The following is a 16,759-nucleotide window of genomic DNA, read 5'->3' as shown; positions in this document are numbered from 1 at the left end:
CAACTATATCTCTTGCAGCCAAGACATAATTTGCATCTGCATCAGTTCCTGCAATTTATCAAGAGGTCACAATAACTGACACTCCCTGAACAGAGCCAGAACCTCATCTCCCAGAAGGCTGTGCTTCTGGAGATTTCCATTCAGACATTACATTTATCTCTACAGTCACTTTCCCATTCATCAAAATTAATCATTCAGGGATAAGTGTGTTCTTGACTCTGCAACATGGCTGGTGACACCTTATTCAGCCTGATTAGTTAGTTACCTAAGTTCAGAGGAACTGACATTCACCACACAGTTTGCTCTGATGAGGGTTTTCCATTAAAAAATATTATGGGAGTATTAACAGCCTCTTGAAGTTAGGAAGCGGTAATCAAACACTTCACATCCAATTTTAATCACTTTGGGAAATGTCTTTTCTGCAAGAGGTAACAAAAGTCTGAAGATGTCAAGCTTAGCTCTATAAAGTGTGAAATCATTTAAAATTCCATGGGCATCAATCTGAACTACAACATTTGAACTAAAGCCTTGGTTTTATTACCAAAGTTTCCAAATATACCTAATTAACAAAAAGAACAGAAATGTACTGAACTCATACAAATAATTTTACTAGCATAGAAGGAAGAATACTCAAGAGACTTCAGAAATCTTTTGAAAGACATCAAAGAGAAACACAAGAATCAGTGTCGCTACTCACATTATTGTCCTCTTGTCCATTCCCATTGTCTAGAACAGGTGCCCTCCACATGTGTTCATGGACAAGACACAGAGCTCAGATTCTCTAAGCTCTTTAACTTCTCTCATTTTTTATTACACCACTACTGCTCATCCTCTGAGGGACACACTGTTACAATGACCCCTCCACTGTGGACATGGTACACATGAAAGCAACCCAAAGTGGGGTTTGGTCTGAAATGTGACCTTAAGTCAACAAAATGCCAATGTCAGCTCACATTTTTCTAGTTTATTGACTCAGTGGAAATCTTTAAGAACTAATCACCCTCAAAACAAGTCCACTGTAATGTTGCAAAAAGTACTTTATTTAGAGTTTAACAACATAGAGGTGAAAGGAGAATCACTCAAATATCACATCCAGTGTAACATATGCACTTTCAGCAGAATTCATGGGGTTGGAGCCTTTGCACTGATAATTGCCAGCATTCCTTCTCTGGACAGGGGCTATGGTGAGGTTTCTGCGGTCAAATGACAGCTTCATTCTGTTCGTGTACTGCAGATTTGTGCCATTGAACAACCACTCAATGATGTCAGCGTTTGTGTGGCAAGTCAAGATCACAGCATCCTTATTCTCTGTGACTCTGGTGTTATTGGCTAGCAGGATGGGCACACTCACAAGAGCTGTGAAGAGACAGAGAAAGTGATTCATTGAGAATGGGCTACAGACATGCAGGCACATGGCTTCTTCAGGGATATCAGCCACTCACAGTTCACAGTGACTTATGTAATGGTAAACAGAGGGTGGTCTAGGCATTTGGTGGACAATTTTCTAAGTTCAGGTGAAAATATTAAGGAATGAGCTACAACTCCTCTCTGTTCCCATATAACCACAGGGAAAATATTACCAGAGACTCTTAAACAAAAAACAAACTGACCATAAACAGGGGAAGGGGGAGGAGAATAACAAGGGAAAGAAGGAGGAAAGTCATCAAGGAACATGTATAAAGGACCCATGGACAAAAACAAAGGGGAAAAGGATTGTGGGTTGTAGGTGGGGTTGGGTGGGATGGTGGAAAGTGGTGGCAGGAAAATAGAGACAGAGATACTTGGACAACAACAAAAAAGGATTAACTAATTTTAAAAAGAGAAAAGGCCAGGATTTCATTGGAGAAAATACGATCTTTACAATGAATGGTGTTGAACAGCAATATCCACATACAAATTAATGATGTGGATCCCTATCTGATACTACAAACAATTAAGTCAAAATTATATCAAAATTAATTTCATATTAGTATCAAAACTAACAAAAATTAAGTCAAATTATATCAAATTCTGAAGGATAGACCTTACCCTTTAAGATGATTATAAAAATATTTAAAGAAGCATTATAATATTGAATTTGGCAATCATTTCATGAATGTGACACTAAGAAGACAGGCCAAAAAATAGACAATTTGGATGTTCTCAAAATGAAAATTTCTCTTCATCAAAAAGGACATAACACATTGAAAAGTGACCAATGAAATGTGAGAAGATATTTTGCAAATCATATGAAAAGTAAAATGTTAATATCTAGAAAACACAAAAAACCTCTACACACAACCACAAAACCAAATAATCTGATTTAAAAATGGAACAAAACACTTGAATAGACATTTCTCCAAAGAATATACACAAATGGCACATAGTCACAGAAGAAGATGTTCAACACCACTATTATATACAAAATTTAAAATTAAAGCTCTCAAGGTTGAATTTGTTGCTTGTGATCCTGGTTGTGGTTAACTTTGCTCTGCAGGAAAGAGAACAAAATGCTCCATGTGGTACTTTTGATATCTTGAAAAGCTTCTTCTATCAGAGTCGGTACCTCATACCTCTTAGTCAACTTGAGTATTAGAACTAACAAGGCAGGTTAGCATATCACAAGAACATGTTTAGGAATCAGGGCATTCAGAGAATGCATGTCCTCCAGCTATATGTCTGGGGGAAACTGCAGACTTTCTCATGTGTCAGTTCAGTATCCGTGTTGGAAAGACATAAGACAGGCATTCAGAGAGACCACTGCAATTCTCCTGGTTCTTCACTGACCACCTGAGTGCCTGCCTGACCAGAAGCCATTCCTTCCAGCTGCACAGACATCTATTGCCCAACTGAGGTGTGTTTCTATGAAACTCTATTTCCCAGGACATCCTAGACACTGGGTGGGGTTTGAGCAGAAATAAAACATAGAGACCAGAAACAAGCTGATGATAAGTTGTCTACTCAGGCTCTGGTTTAAGTGGTAGGTTGGGTCCTTCCATGTAAATGTGACTGAAAGGAGTCAGTGAGATGATGAATGATAGAGCAGGGTCCAAGAAATTATTTAGAAAACAGGAAAAAGAACAGGCAGAAGCTGATAATGGCAGCAGAATCATGTGTTTTTCCCCTGACCATAAAAGTCATTCTCTCTCTCCTGAGGGCAGGTGAGGACTTGTGCAAATGTAAAATCAGTGCCTTAGAGTAAGTGGGCAGCATGGACTTGCTGTAGTTCTAGCACTTTTGGACAATTTGTGTTAAGTGGATGTGAGATAAAAATTGGAAAAAAAAAACCCTGAAAATTCTTCTGTGTGTGAAAATTATTATTAATGCCCCAGGGCCTAATACCAATAGCAAGTCATATTTCATTAGAGAAAAGAAAAGGATCTGAGATGATGATCTTAGTTCCTGGGACTACGAAAGACTATTCCCTATGGTGAGGATTCCAAGGACTCTGCATCCACATTCCAGGCTCTGAAGAGATTTTGGATCACTCATTCATTCATTCAATTACCATTTATTTCTTCCTAATTCATCAAAAACAACTGAGTGCTTGTTAAAATTTCTTCCTCGAGCTGATTTCAGAGAATAAGAATGAAAAATCATTTATTTTACATCTGGTGGGAGAGATTGCACCAGAACAGGAAACAAATGAGTTATGTCAAGTCCAGTGAGGGAAGGTGTGGATGGACCACCTGAGAGGATGCCTGGGTAATCTACACTATGACTGTGATTGTTACTGAAGATAATGTTTTTCTAAAGTAAAAATAGATTGCCTCCATTTTTTCCCCTTCACAGACCAAAATGCATTCCTGTGACTGAAGACACCTAAGAGAAAATGATCTGAACCACTCTGTTGGTTTAGGAATCCAAAGACTCCCTCATAATGCCCCAGACATAGAAAAATTAATTCTGTGGATACACACAGAACTCTAGTGACACTGATCACCTGCTCATGGACTGTGTGACTCTCCTTTACTGACCATATCTCCCTGTTTCTCAGTTTCTTCTCAATTAATATTTGGCTGCTGGGTGTCAGGGTAATGACTGTAAAATATTTAGAGTATCTGACCTAAATCTTGAAATAGAAGAGCTGGTCAAAGGAGGCATCTCTTATCGATCGACTTCAAAAGAGGACTCCTGGCTGATCCCTGGTGAATGAGGAGCTTCCAGGAACATCTCTTTTTCTCAGTTTCTTTTAAAGGATTCTGACCTTCTTCTGTACTTTCCTGAGACCCCCAAGTTAGACAGCTATCTACAATAACATTGTCTAACTCCACTCTTCACACAAAACTCAGGTGAGGATAGACCAAATTCCATTTCTGACAAGATGGATTTCTTGGTCAGGAGACCTAACTAGTGACCACCTCATAAGCCTTGTGACTTGGGCACCCATTGAACTTTTACACACTCAGCTCTTCTGAGGAGGCCAAATCCAACCTAGCACAGAATGCATGATGCCAGTAAAGCTCCCTGGGTCAGGGTTCTTGGGAAGGGTTTCTGAGCTGAGCTGTGAACAGAATTCAGGGGACCTCTTAGACTATACTCTGATGAAGTACAACAGAGTCATTCTCAAGGTCAAGTGAATAGGGAGGTGCTCAGGAGGCCGACATTAGCTGGATCTTCCCCTGCTGACATATTCCCATCAAGCTGATCCTTCTGTCTGCATTGACAGTGTGGGAGGGTGAAATTTGAGAAAGGGACTGAGGTTTTAGAAAGTTTGTCTGCATTCTCTGTGCATCCTACATTAAGCACTAAAATCCACCCTGAATCAAAATGCCAGGAATAAAGGAGGTAGTGTTCAGGGTATATTCGTCCTGTGTGTGAAGTTGAATTCACCCCACCTGACACCCAGAGGTCATAGAGCAATCACTCACGGTATACATCAAGCCATCCACATGATATCATTTGCTGGCAGCCTTCTTGTAGGATCAATATTGTGTAGATTCCTGAGTCTTTCATGGTGACATTCTGTAACAGCAAGGACCCATCATCCTCTACTATCCCTTGTCCATTTGGAGGACCTCTTATATGGCTGCCAGAGTTTACTGAAAGATATGCAATAGTATTATGGAAATCAGTGGTTTCTCCCCTGTACCACATGAAGCTTGCTGCATTTTGAGCATTATGGCGGATATGTAGAGTCACATTAGTCCCCTCGAGAGCTTCAGTTGACTCAACTGTCACTTGGGCTGTGGTGGGCTGGCTCCAGAAGTTTAAGAATGAAACTAGGAAATAATAAAAAAAAGCATCATTATTAATATCTACATTTTGGGATGGAAAGATGAATCCCTGAATCCTGAACAGGTCTCTTCATGTCTCAGCCTTGGTCTGCACATCAGTTTGTTTCTCTCAGGTCAAGGTCAGAAACATGGCCCTCTTTACTTCAGCACCTCTGAAGCTTTTATTTTGGTGAGTTTCAAATACTCTTCTGCAGTTGTTTGTTTTGCTCACGCCTTCACTTTGTTCAGGCATCACCTCATACTCAGGGTCATTTTTGAAAGGCACCATGCTAACCACCTTATATAAAGGTTCTCTGCTTTCCATTTCTCACCTGCCCTACTCTCTTTTTTCATGGCTATTGTGGGTACCTGACATCACATCTAGGCCCTTCCTCGTTCCTCTCTCCTACATAGAACTTGGGCTCGATCACAACAGGGCTTGTCTTATCTTGTACCTCAGTGACTGCAACAGCCCGGAAATGCATGGAGTTGAGTGAATGCATGATGCCAGTGTCATGTACATCTTGGAATCTATTGGCCCATTTCAAAGGTGGGTGATAAAGACAATGCCTAGCACTCCTTGTTAAATATTTCTGGTACTTCCTGATAAACAAGTATATCAGCAGGACAAATAACAGAAAATGCACAGCAAATGAGGGTTGTCTGCCTCTCACTACTTCCAAATTATGAGATTTTCCTCTCCTTGAGCCCCCTTCCTCATCCTACTCTGTTCATTGTTCCTTTAGCTTCAGGTCCAATAAGAAGCCTTCTGTCTTGTCTCAAGGTACTGGTGTCTTCAGCAGACCCCAGCCAGTCTGTTTCAGATCCTTAGTCTACCCCAAGGAATTGTGTCCTACTCACCAACCAGCAGGAGCCTTTGCCAGTGGACAAGTCCTCTGTGGGTAGATATTAAAGGTGACCCCATGGTGTGTGTTGTCTCTTTTGTGATTGCCTTTCTGAGAAAAGCTTGAGGTTGTTTAAGACTCACAGGCACCTCTGTCCAGAATGGTGCAATCTTCTCTGTGTCTTACCTGTGCAATGAACTTTATTCTGGGGAATGTTTACTACTCTTGTCATGTGGGCTGTGGGCGGGGTCTGTGCACATTACCCTCACTCTCCCAGCCCTCATTTTTGCCACCCTTGTACCTTGTAACCAGTACTGTTCCCCTACTTTGTTCCCTGAGAAATTCTAAGGCCTCTCAATACCACACACACACAAACACACACTCCCATGCTGTTTCATCAAAAGCAAAAGCCTGGGGTGTCTGGGTTTCAGGCATTTCCTACAGCTCCCTGTCACGTGTACAGTAGCCTCCCAAACAGCTCTCTCTGTTTCACATTTGACTTTTCCCTTCAAAGCAGGAGTTCTAGAGCTAACTCTGAAAAAGCTTTCAAAATGATTTCACCTCTCTTGTGCATTAGATCCCCTTTGAAACTTTTTCAACATCTCTATTTCTAGGTGAAGTCTTAAAAATGCAACTTCAGCAGATCTCTAGGTAAGGTGGGTGCCCATTCAAATTGTGATGGTTTCATATGAAGTTAGAACCTCTTCTCCTGGTCTCCTGTGCACAGGGTAAGTCTCCAGATCCCATTATACTACACTTTCTGAGGCACAATGAGGTACTGCATCTGACAAGCTATCAGGAGAGGTTGATCCAACTGGCCTGTAGGGTACACTTGCAATAGCAATGTTGATGGGGGCACATGTATCCCTAAGAGGATGACACACTAAGGGCAATATTGACCACTCCTGAGACTTGGTCTTGGGACTGTCAGCAACACTCAGAGAGCCACAAGTGTCCTAAAAACCTGGATTATTTTTGTTTGTGACACAGAAACCCAGCTTGGCACTGGGTCTTCTCCATGTTCTCTGATGCTCTGAGGTGTTTTTTCCTCCCAGCAGGAAGGTCACAGAGATGATTCTGGCTGTGAGAAGGTGTCAAACTTGGTGATAATTGCACAGGGGACCCTTCTTGTATCTCAAGTTGTCACCAATCTGGCTTTTGCTTCCCAGGACAAACATGTAAATCCAGGAGTCTCAGTAGGACCTGCAGTTTTGTGGTGTGAATTGGGATGTGTCCTGCATGTGCCAGGAAGAAAGGAGTCTGGGGAATGTTGGGTGGCTACGGGCTTTCTGTTTTTCAGTGGACAGCTTCATGTAGACCACCCCTCTCTATGTCTGTTTCTTGGATTTGTCCTTGTGTTGCCTGGCTGTTAGAAAAACCTCTGATTTCTGCTTGGCAGGCTTTCTTGTGGTCACCTTGCCTTGCCATAGGTGATGCCATTCTTGAGGTACAGAACAGCACAGAACCCTGTGAGTGACTAGGTGCTCCAAGACCCTCTCAAAATAAAATATATATATATATCCAAACTTATTGATCAATTTAATGAATTTATCTGAGCCAAACTGACCTCATATGTCTGGTAGTGAGGTATCAAATCCTGTGAATGCAGTTTTGTGGCTTATTTTATACATAATAATCAAAGTAGCAGGTGCACAAGGTTACATAAAACCTATTCAGAGGTAACAGAAAACATAGCAGGGAAATCTCCAGAATTGGGTAAAAGGCAAAATGGAGAAATATACCTTTTTATCTTGATGAGTAATTCACATTTATGCTAATTCACATGATATGCTAGTTCACCTTTACAGGACACAGAGAAGGTGTGCAGGGGATCTGATAACATAAAGGGTCTCTGGTCTCATACACTTGTTCCAGACTCTGTGCTATTAAATGGTCCAGTGAAGAAAATCCCTCTGATATGTCCAAGTTATGCTATCCAAGAGGGAAAGAAAAAGTAAAAGAAGTCAAGGCTCACTGAAGGTAAAGATTGACCTTTGCTAAGGAAAATGGAGTCTTGTGATGTGTCAATCTGCCATCACCTGCCAAATTAGAAATTTCTGATCGGAACATCCTATGAGGCTGCTCAGGTCTTCCATGCAGCCCCCTCAGCTTGTCAGGGTTACTGCACAGTCCCTTTTTATCAACTGTCTCTAGAAGTTACAGGTGGGACAGAGCAGACAAGAGGGAGGGCCGAAGAAAGGCCTGTTGAAGCAGCAGATGAAATCAGGCTACTTCTCCATCTTAGCCAAATCCAGGTTCATGTGTCTATTTCATGTTTGTCTCAATATTGCTCCCTAGAGGACAGAGGTATACCTGTAGCCAATGTCATGTGCTCCACAGAGATGTTGTGGAGTGTAAGGTGAGCTCAGTGAGAAGGCAGGCATTGACCCGAATATTATGAGTGCAGTGTCAGAAAAACTATCCCACCGGGGGATATACTGTTTTTCACAGAGCTCTCTGCTTTCAAGTGTTCAAAGGAAGGGTCTGGTGAAGATTCTTCTGAGGCTTCTGGAGGAGGGTGCTGGCCTGGAAGGCTGATCCCCAAAATGCCCTGTGTGTCCATCATCACTACATTGGGATATTGAATATAAGTCAAATCTGTGTCCCTGTGTGCCCACAAGGCTCAGAAGCTGCAGCATCTCCAGGCGAAGACTCAACCACGGGTCCTGTGTGTTCTGTTAGGGGAAGAATGTTTCTTGTAGTAATCTTAGCCCCTCTGAGATGCAAGCAACCAGAGTTTTGGGGTTCTCCTGTTTGTTACTGCACAAGAAGCTCCCCTTGCTCCCCAGGACATTATGACATACAGAGATGTCTTCAGAAAGAACAGACAGGTGTCCCACACACCCTGAGCCTTGTGAATGAAAATTCAGTCCTTATTGTTATCAGGTCAGAGTATGCTCTCTCCTTCCCTGACAGTAACTCTTCCAGGGGTTGAGGATCCAGAGTTTCTGTCCAGTCATGGATCTGTGAGAACTTAAAGAATACAGGCCTGTGGTGATGAGACATAACTCATAAGGTGGGATTATGTAGGGATATGATTTGGAGGAGAATAAAAAGCAGTCAAACCACTTGCTGTTAGGAGATTCCTTTCCTTCCTCATGACTGTATGAGACAAAACCTGACTCTATGGTGTCCCAAAACATTCGGGGGCCTCCTCTCATGCTGACACCAATGCTTGTGTGTCTATAAGAAACATCATTTGACTGCAAGTGTTACCAAGGGTGACAGTCTTCCATTGTGTGATTTACTTTATTGATTTAATGAGTGTTTATGGAGCATCTGTGACATGTCAGGCTCCTGGCTGGGTCCTGGAAGCTCCAAAGAGAATAAGACATATGTGGACCATGTGCTTATTGTGTTTGTTGTAACAGATACAGGGTCTCAGGCAAATCATGGCTCTAGGGATTTACTTATAATCCAGTGAAGGGCAGTGAAGGAGAACTTTGGTTGCATACCCAACATGTACTTGAGTCTCAGCTGGTCTGGAGATCACAGAGAACACTTCTGAGAAAGTGATTTCTTGGCTGCAACCTGTACAGTTAGTGGCCATTTCCCCTTTGATAAATAGAGGGTATTAAGAAGAAACCAGCCTACAGTAGACTTGGGGGTGATGGTTTGATTGTTGGTTGGATGGAGGAGCAGACTCAGCCCACTGTGGGGAGCGTGGAGAGCTAGACAGACTGTAATAATTGATGCTGGTGAGGTTGGGCTTGGCTTGGCTGTGGGTTGTGGTGAACAGGGTCAGCATTGTCCAAAAAAGAATTTAGCCTGCAGGGTAATTCTGCCACACACTGTGGGCAAGCAGAAAAATTGGCAAGAAAATGTCATGTTATAATTAAGTATTTTTCCTTTTAGTGTAGTACTTTTTATTCAACTTATACTTTATGTAATATTTCATGTCCAATTTTATATATATTTATTGGATTATAGTTGAATATAATCAGATTAACACATTGAAAGTATACAATTTATGAAGTTTTCTCAGATCCATGCACCAGACCTGTTTTACCACGAAAATAGAGACCATGTCCCATACTATTAAAGTCTCCTCATGCCCTGTTGTAATCTCCTTTTTCTTCACCTCTACACCTCCTTTTTAGTGTTAAGGAAAGTCTCAGTGGATTTTTTTCACTATAAATTCCTTTGCATTTTCTGAAGTTTTCACAGTTTTTATCATAAAATGTATAATTTTGAGCTGAGATTGGCTTCTTCACTGAATACAATTGTTTCGACATAGCTCCTTCTTTTTATGGTCTAGTTATATTTCATTCCACGGGTGTATTAATTTTGTTTACTAATTCACCATTTAATGGACATTTGTGTTATTTCCACTTTGGGACTATTACCAGTAAACCAGCCATAAAGATGTGTGCAGAAAACTCTATAATGCAAACAATTATTAATTATAAAACCAATAAATAGGTAGAGAAATGGGAGGTAGAGAATTTACCCTGGATATGTGGTTTCAAGGTCGCAGGACTACAGCCCAACCCAAAGGGACAGAAAAACCTACTTCTTCACATAAAGCTGTGTCTGCACAACCTGCCCATCAGTAAACATGGCAGTAGAAATAATGGTTCCATCTCCATTCCACCTGTTACGGAAAAGACGACTCAGATGGCCTCAGAGTTTGCGAAGTGGGATTTACTCACACATGCGGACAGAGAGGAAATAAAAAATCCAAATTCTGGGCATTGAGCTCAAGCTGGAGTTTCCTTATATGCTTGTTACACAGGCAGAAGAAGGAGGGGAAGGAGTGCAGCTGCTAAAATGGGGGTTAATGTACGACTTTGAGATAACTGCTTAACTGGGAATGGCTGCTGTCTGGGAACGGCTGCTGATCAGCTCCTACCTAAGAATAGCTACTGCTCAGATATGTCCTGTCACATTCCCTCTAAATTTTGAACCAGTGAACCTCAAAACTGCATTTAATTCACATCTGGATCTCAATCACTAGGAATAGAAGAAAGATAGTGTTTAACTTTTAATCCCTCTGGTACAGGATGAAACCTAAAAAAATGAAGGATATATGCCAAGTGCCCACAGATAATACATGACATTTGTGATCCCACATGCAGGCTGTGTGACTCTGGGTGAGTGACCCCACCTCAGTATGCATCAGTTGCCTCATGTGATGTCAGAAAAATATGTTTGGACTTCTTTCTTGGATTTTAGACAAGGACATCTAAAACTCCTAGAATTTTCTAAATGATATGGGTGCTGAGAGTGCCTTTTCTTGTGATGAGACAACTCTTAGAAGGCCTCTGGATAGTTGCAGAGTGAGGGCAGGTCACCAGAAATACCAAGTTGTGATCAGAAGATTAGAAGTTTCAGCTGTCAACATAAGAAATGCTTCAACCTGAAGAGAATTTTTATGAGCTTATGCCAGCCAAATAGGATAATTGCAAGAAACAAAATCACAATAGATTGAGAAAATGTTCTATAAAATGACATTTTTGCACCTTATTTTATGGAGTACAGTGAAAGGCAGAGGCCTGCATGGTTATATTAAATCCATTGGAAAAAGATTAGGGAGGTGGGAGAAAGCAAAGTGCTCAAATCTCTGAGACTGGGTAAAAAGTAAAACAAATACACACATACAATTGTTAGGTTGGTTGGTACAGACTCATAGTGGTTAACAATGAAGACAATAACAATAGTGAAGCAAAGTTATATGATCTCTGCCATGGTGCAGTGGGGGTCAGGAATAAAAATTCTTCTCACCTTTTAAAGGTACGTTATGCTGGAGGCAAAAAGACAATAACACACTCAGTAACATAAAGACTGAGCTTTGTCAGGAAAGATACCAGCCTAGGACATGACTACCCACCATGAGTCACTTTGGATTAAAAGTTTTAATTTCAGACCATTCTATGTAGTCACCTCAGGTTTCTGAGTTTGTAAGTCCCACCATGCAGGCCTCCCCTGAGCTTGTCAGGTTTAGTATGTGGGCCCTTTTTTGTCCACACTGACCCATTTGGTTATACATCAACCTAAAGAATGCATTGGTGACCAATTTTTTGGTTAGATAATATTGTCACAAGTGCTAGGGAGGGATTCTTAGGAAGTCTTGGTGGCAGCTTTTGTCTAGCTGAACCACAAACCATTGGTGATGCAGCAAGACTTCAACTGTGAATGGAAGTAAAAGACGAGTGCACTCAAAGGAAAAAGCAGGTAAATGGGAGGCAGTCATGTCCCACAGGCCTTATTAGACACACTCTGGAACATTTCTAACCCATAAGCTTTCATGATCTAAGTTAGTGCTAATGTGCTGTCTCATTTCTCCCTGTTTTGCATCTTGTATTACTTTAACTTGTAGTTTGAGAACACACTATACACCAACCCAGTTTTAACCATCTGCCCCTATGATGGGTTCTTATTTACTAAGACCAATCTACTTTTAATTATTAATTATTAATCTGATTTCTGCTAATTCTACACTTGGAGGGTGGAACCTTAAGGTTTATTATGGCAGCAGGCTATAAGAACAGAACACTCTCACAGCCAATTACCATCTAAAAGTTCCACAGATGAGGATGTTACAGAATGGACCTGGAGGTTATGGGGTCCCTCTGTCACTGTGGATTCTTTGCCCACCACCATTGAATTAGAATTATGACTCTCAATGCCAGAGTTTGGTGGAAAAGAACGGGACTATTTATTACAAAGTTATACAGACTTAGAGTAATGACTTAATGTCTGCCTTAAAATCCCAAAGTTCCTTAAAACACCCACAAACACATACAGTCCTTCCTTCCCCCTGGTAAGCAAGTGTCAGAATCTGACAATCAGAAGTATCCATCATCTAGAATTAAAAAACAAACAAACAAACAAATAAACAAACAGAAGTCTATATCTCACTTCTCCCAGTTCCTCTCAGTAATCTCTGCTCGGCTGACAGATCTCCCCTTGTTCCCAGCACCATCAGTGGTATTGCCTAGATCTCCAGTTTTTAATCCAAAACCATATGACACCTTCTTGTGGCCCACCAGCAAGAGTCCTTTCACCCCTTTCTTTCCCTGCAAAGTCTCGCATTATCACTGTCCCTAGCCCTTCGTTGTCTCTCCTGCTTCCTAAGCCATGTAGTATAAGTAGCTCCACACCCCTATATTTTTGGACACCATGAGTTCTGTACTTCATTAAAAACTGCTCTTTAGGGGGACCTGGATTCACCCCATTATAAGAAATACAGTAAGAGTTTCATACATAAATTTCCTGTGCTTAAGCAGCAGGTATGAAAAGCCATGTTGTGTAGCCACTTCAGCTTTCATTTGAATTAATATAGTGTAATCCTTGTTCAGTTAGGGTATAAGGACATTCACCTCATTAGGTTCTAGTATTTACTCATAAAATTCTTTTTTCAATTTTTCTATTCTAGCAAACTTCTACAACTTCCTTTGATCTCATTTTGCCTCTTTTTACTTACTGGGACATGACCAACTTATTAAGACAAAGCATTTACTTTTCATGCCTCTTAACACTTACACATCTCTTTACTTCTTTTTTAAATACCATTTCTTCTAAATTTCAAAATGTTACCAGAAAGGGGGCCTGGCCCAGAGTGAGTTTGCCTAAGGGTAGCCAGTAGTGCAAGGATTCTTGACTTTGTGCAGGAAGAACTTCATGAAACAAGCCCAGGTAATTTTGAAGGTATGTTCATTAAACCTGGAAACACAAAAAACATGGATGGGCCAGAATAAAAGAAGAAGCAGAAGAGAGACTGGGTGGGGCTGCTGTGGCTCTCTGACAACACTATGGGAAGGATGTGAGACTAGGAGTAGCTGCTGTCAGCTTATTGCAGAATCACATAGATGATTCTGCAATCATCTTGTGGAAAGATCTAGGGGGTTTGTCTGGGATGAGCTGCTGCTGCCCATTGGTCTCCTGGTTGCAAGTCTCATGGAGAACCCTTAGAGATTAGAAGAAAGATAATTTATCTCCCAAGGAAAATATAGAAAGGACCCATGGAGATAGCCCAGGAAGGGGTAGGGTTGAGGGTGGGAGGTGGGTGTGGGTGTGATGGAGGAAAATGGTGGCAGGAAAATGGAAACAACTATAGTGAACAACAATAAAAAAAAAGAATTCAGTAGGTGTGCCTCAAGAAGAGTACACACTGATTTCTTTGTCTTGAGGAGTTTTTTTTTGGTTTCAAAAGGTAAAAATTTCAGGTGAGGTCTCAGGGAAGATCTACATCAAGATAATATTCATCAGCTTTTTCAGGTGTGCCCTTTCAGGGTTGTTGTCTCTTTTCTGTCAGAGTCACTCAAGAAACCAAAAAACACAGTTAAGAAGCAAGGTTTATTAGCTGGCAATAAAAGGAAAAATGTAGCCAACCTAGGGGGCTTGGGGAGCCAACCAAGGGAGGATAAGACTTGTTTGGTTGTTCTTAGGGCGGGGTTTTTAAGAGTGAAAATCCAGGAAGGGTAACTGGTTGGAGTGTCAGAGTCTGATTGGGCACAGCTGGTTGCTGGGTGCCATTTCTGCTGACCACTGTTCTTGATACATCTTGTCAGGCTCAAGTTACAGCTGCATTCTGTTACACCAAATAGACCGACTCCAGACCCCATTCTTAGCCTGGCGTGTGTCTGCCCTGGGTAGGTCGGTAGCCAGTTTCCCAGGCAGGCATTTTTCCAAGCTACAGTTTCCCACAGTACTGTTTTATTGCTTGGTGATTTTCCATTCCTCCTAGGCCTACCTAGGTCTGTCACTCCTCTGACAGCCACAAGGTGCTGACAATACTGGACCAGAATCTCCAGGAGAACATAAGGACATCTGGGCAGGATCCTTCTAGTTTGTACCAAAGCGGCAGTGGCATAGAGAATTTACATAAACCTAAAAACTCCAATGTATGTGAGGCAAAATAGGGTATATAAAATGATTTGGACAAAGGAGAAAAAAAGGAGGAATGGCATCTTCTATTATTTCACAAGTCACAGTGAGAACTTTACAGGTAGTTGAGAAGATTAGATCCTACAAGGCTAGAGGATTTTTCTGGGCAACAGAGAATTAGTGAGACACAAGGGGTATCTAGGCAACAGGTACCTTCCTGAAGCCCTTGTATTTATCATGGCATCCTCACTTCACCACAGGTGCCCCAGTGGCCCCTCCTGCAAAAGGTAGGACAGACCCTCACTCATATTATTCAGCTTCATTCTGAGCTTCCAAAATAAACCCTCCTGCATGGCACGTTTAAGGTCCCTGGAAACCATAGAATGCCTAACACCATCTTACCCCCCAGGCTTTACAATTTCTCATCTGACACTGAGTAGAACCGATTCCTCTATGACTTCACTCTGTGTTCATCTCTTCTCACACACAATCCACCTGTGGACAGGTCCTCAAGGATCTCAGCCAAATACAGGACAGGCTACAGGGATCAGGAAAAAAATTGAAATAGAGAAGAGATTTATTATCCATTTGCTAATTCTGGTGGAAGGATTTGAGGACAGGCCTGTGGAATTGGTTAAAAAGGAAAAAAAAACACTAAGAATGAAGACTATATCTGCCCTGAGCTGCACGTCAAACAGGGCTTGAGAGCAGAAACCTGCATGTTCCCTGGAGTAGTTGAGATTAATGGCAGAATATCTTTTCAAATCTCTGTGATCTTGTTTCTTGAAGACGTATGTGGAATGAGTACACTGTTGATGCTAAGGGCGCTGTGGAAATGTGCCCTTTCATTCTGGCAAGTCCCCATGGATTCTGAGGCAAGGCTGCTTTGAGGCAATGTGGGTCTCCAGAAGAATCTGGGAACTCACGTCATCTCCTGCTGTGAACATCAAGTCAGAAGAGAGGGAGAAAATTGCAAACCTATTTTTAAAAAATTAACAAGATAAGGAAAACATTAGAACATTTGAAAATGTGTTAAGGATTGACACTTTGAGTAAAATGTCAAGATCAACTAGTACAGGGAGGTTATGTTAAAGAGAAACTTTCATAGAATCAGTTAAAAATAAAGATAAGACTTTATTAAAGACAATGCAATAGGGCAGTGAGAGAGAACTCAACACCCCTGATACAAAGCCTGGAAGGTTTTACAACAGAAGAAACCATGGGAATGTGAGTTTGCTATCTGACTTTAGACAGAGAAAAGCATAACTTTGCATGTAACCTTAACAGGAGGTCCTTCTTTGTTTTGGCTGAAAAGTTCCTCAACTAAGGTAGGTTTCTTCTCCTCCTTAGAGACTGCCACACCAGGAAGATTAAAAATCAAAGTAATGGGACTGGTGTTTGAACAGATATTCTTCAGTCTTAACACTGGCAAGAAGATTGCAAAACCACTTAGGTATGTTTCAAAAGACCAGATACAAAATTGACAATAACCAAATTGCTATTAAATTTGTAGTGAAATGGTCTAAAAAAAAGACAGATTTCAGAGGCCTACAGTCAGAAAGAACCTGTGTTAAGATTCAGGACTCTGAGGGAACATAAGGGACTCTGTTCATAACACAAATCCTTTCTTCACAGTGGAGGGACCCACAACTAAATCTCTTTCAGCCAAGAGCCAGTTTGCATCTCCATCATTGCCTCATATTTATCAAGAGGTGTCAGTTCCCAGCAATATAGGCAGAGGGGCTAAATAGCTGGGAGTCCTTGAACAGAGCCAGGATTGCATCTCCCAGGATGCTGTACTTTTACATATCTCTGCACTCACCTTTTATTGCTTTTGTTGTTGTTGTTGTTCACACATCATTCAAACAAACAAGTGTATTCTATCCCTAT

The 16,759-nt window shown here is 41.4% G+C and overlaps 1 protein-coding gene across 1 annotated transcript; it reads right to left on the bottom strand.

Moving 5' to 3' along the window:
• Positions 1-1,075: 1,075 nt before the first annotated feature.
• On the bottom strand, positions 1,076-4,973 carry LOC123817911 (carcinoembryonic antigen-related cell adhesion molecule 21-like). The gene is made up of 2 exons (XM_045837698.1): positions 4,851-4,973; positions 1,076-1,356 (listed from the first exon to the last, which is right to left on the bottom strand). The coding sequence occupies exons 1-2, from the start codon at positions 4,933-4,935 to the stop codon at positions 1,076-1,078; spliced, it is 366 nt and encodes a 121-aa protein (XP_045693654.1). The 5' UTR covers positions 4,936-4,973.
• Between the last annotated feature and the right edge of the window lie 11,786 nt (positions 4,974-16,759).

Source organism: Phyllostomus hastatus, unplaced genomic scaffold (genome assembly GCF_019186645.2).
Source record: "Phyllostomus hastatus isolate PE091 unplaced genomic scaffold, TTU_PhHast_1.1 phas_contig_236, whole genome shotgun sequence".
Lineage (NCBI taxonomy): Eukaryota > Metazoa > Chordata > Mammalia > Chiroptera > Phyllostomidae > Phyllostomus > Phyllostomus hastatus.
Note: the sequence above shows the minus strand (reverse complement) of the source record. Positions and strands in the feature narration are given on the sequence as shown.

Coding starts and splice junctions, on each gene's coding strand:
- LOC123817911 (XM_045837698.1), bottom strand. CDS start 4,935: ATGAAAGACTCAGGAATCTACACAATATTGATCCTACAAGAAGGCTGC. Junction 1,357..4,850: donor TGGATGGCTTGATGTATACC/GTGAGTGATTGC, acceptor GTCTCTTCACAG/CTCTTGTGAGTGTGCCCATC.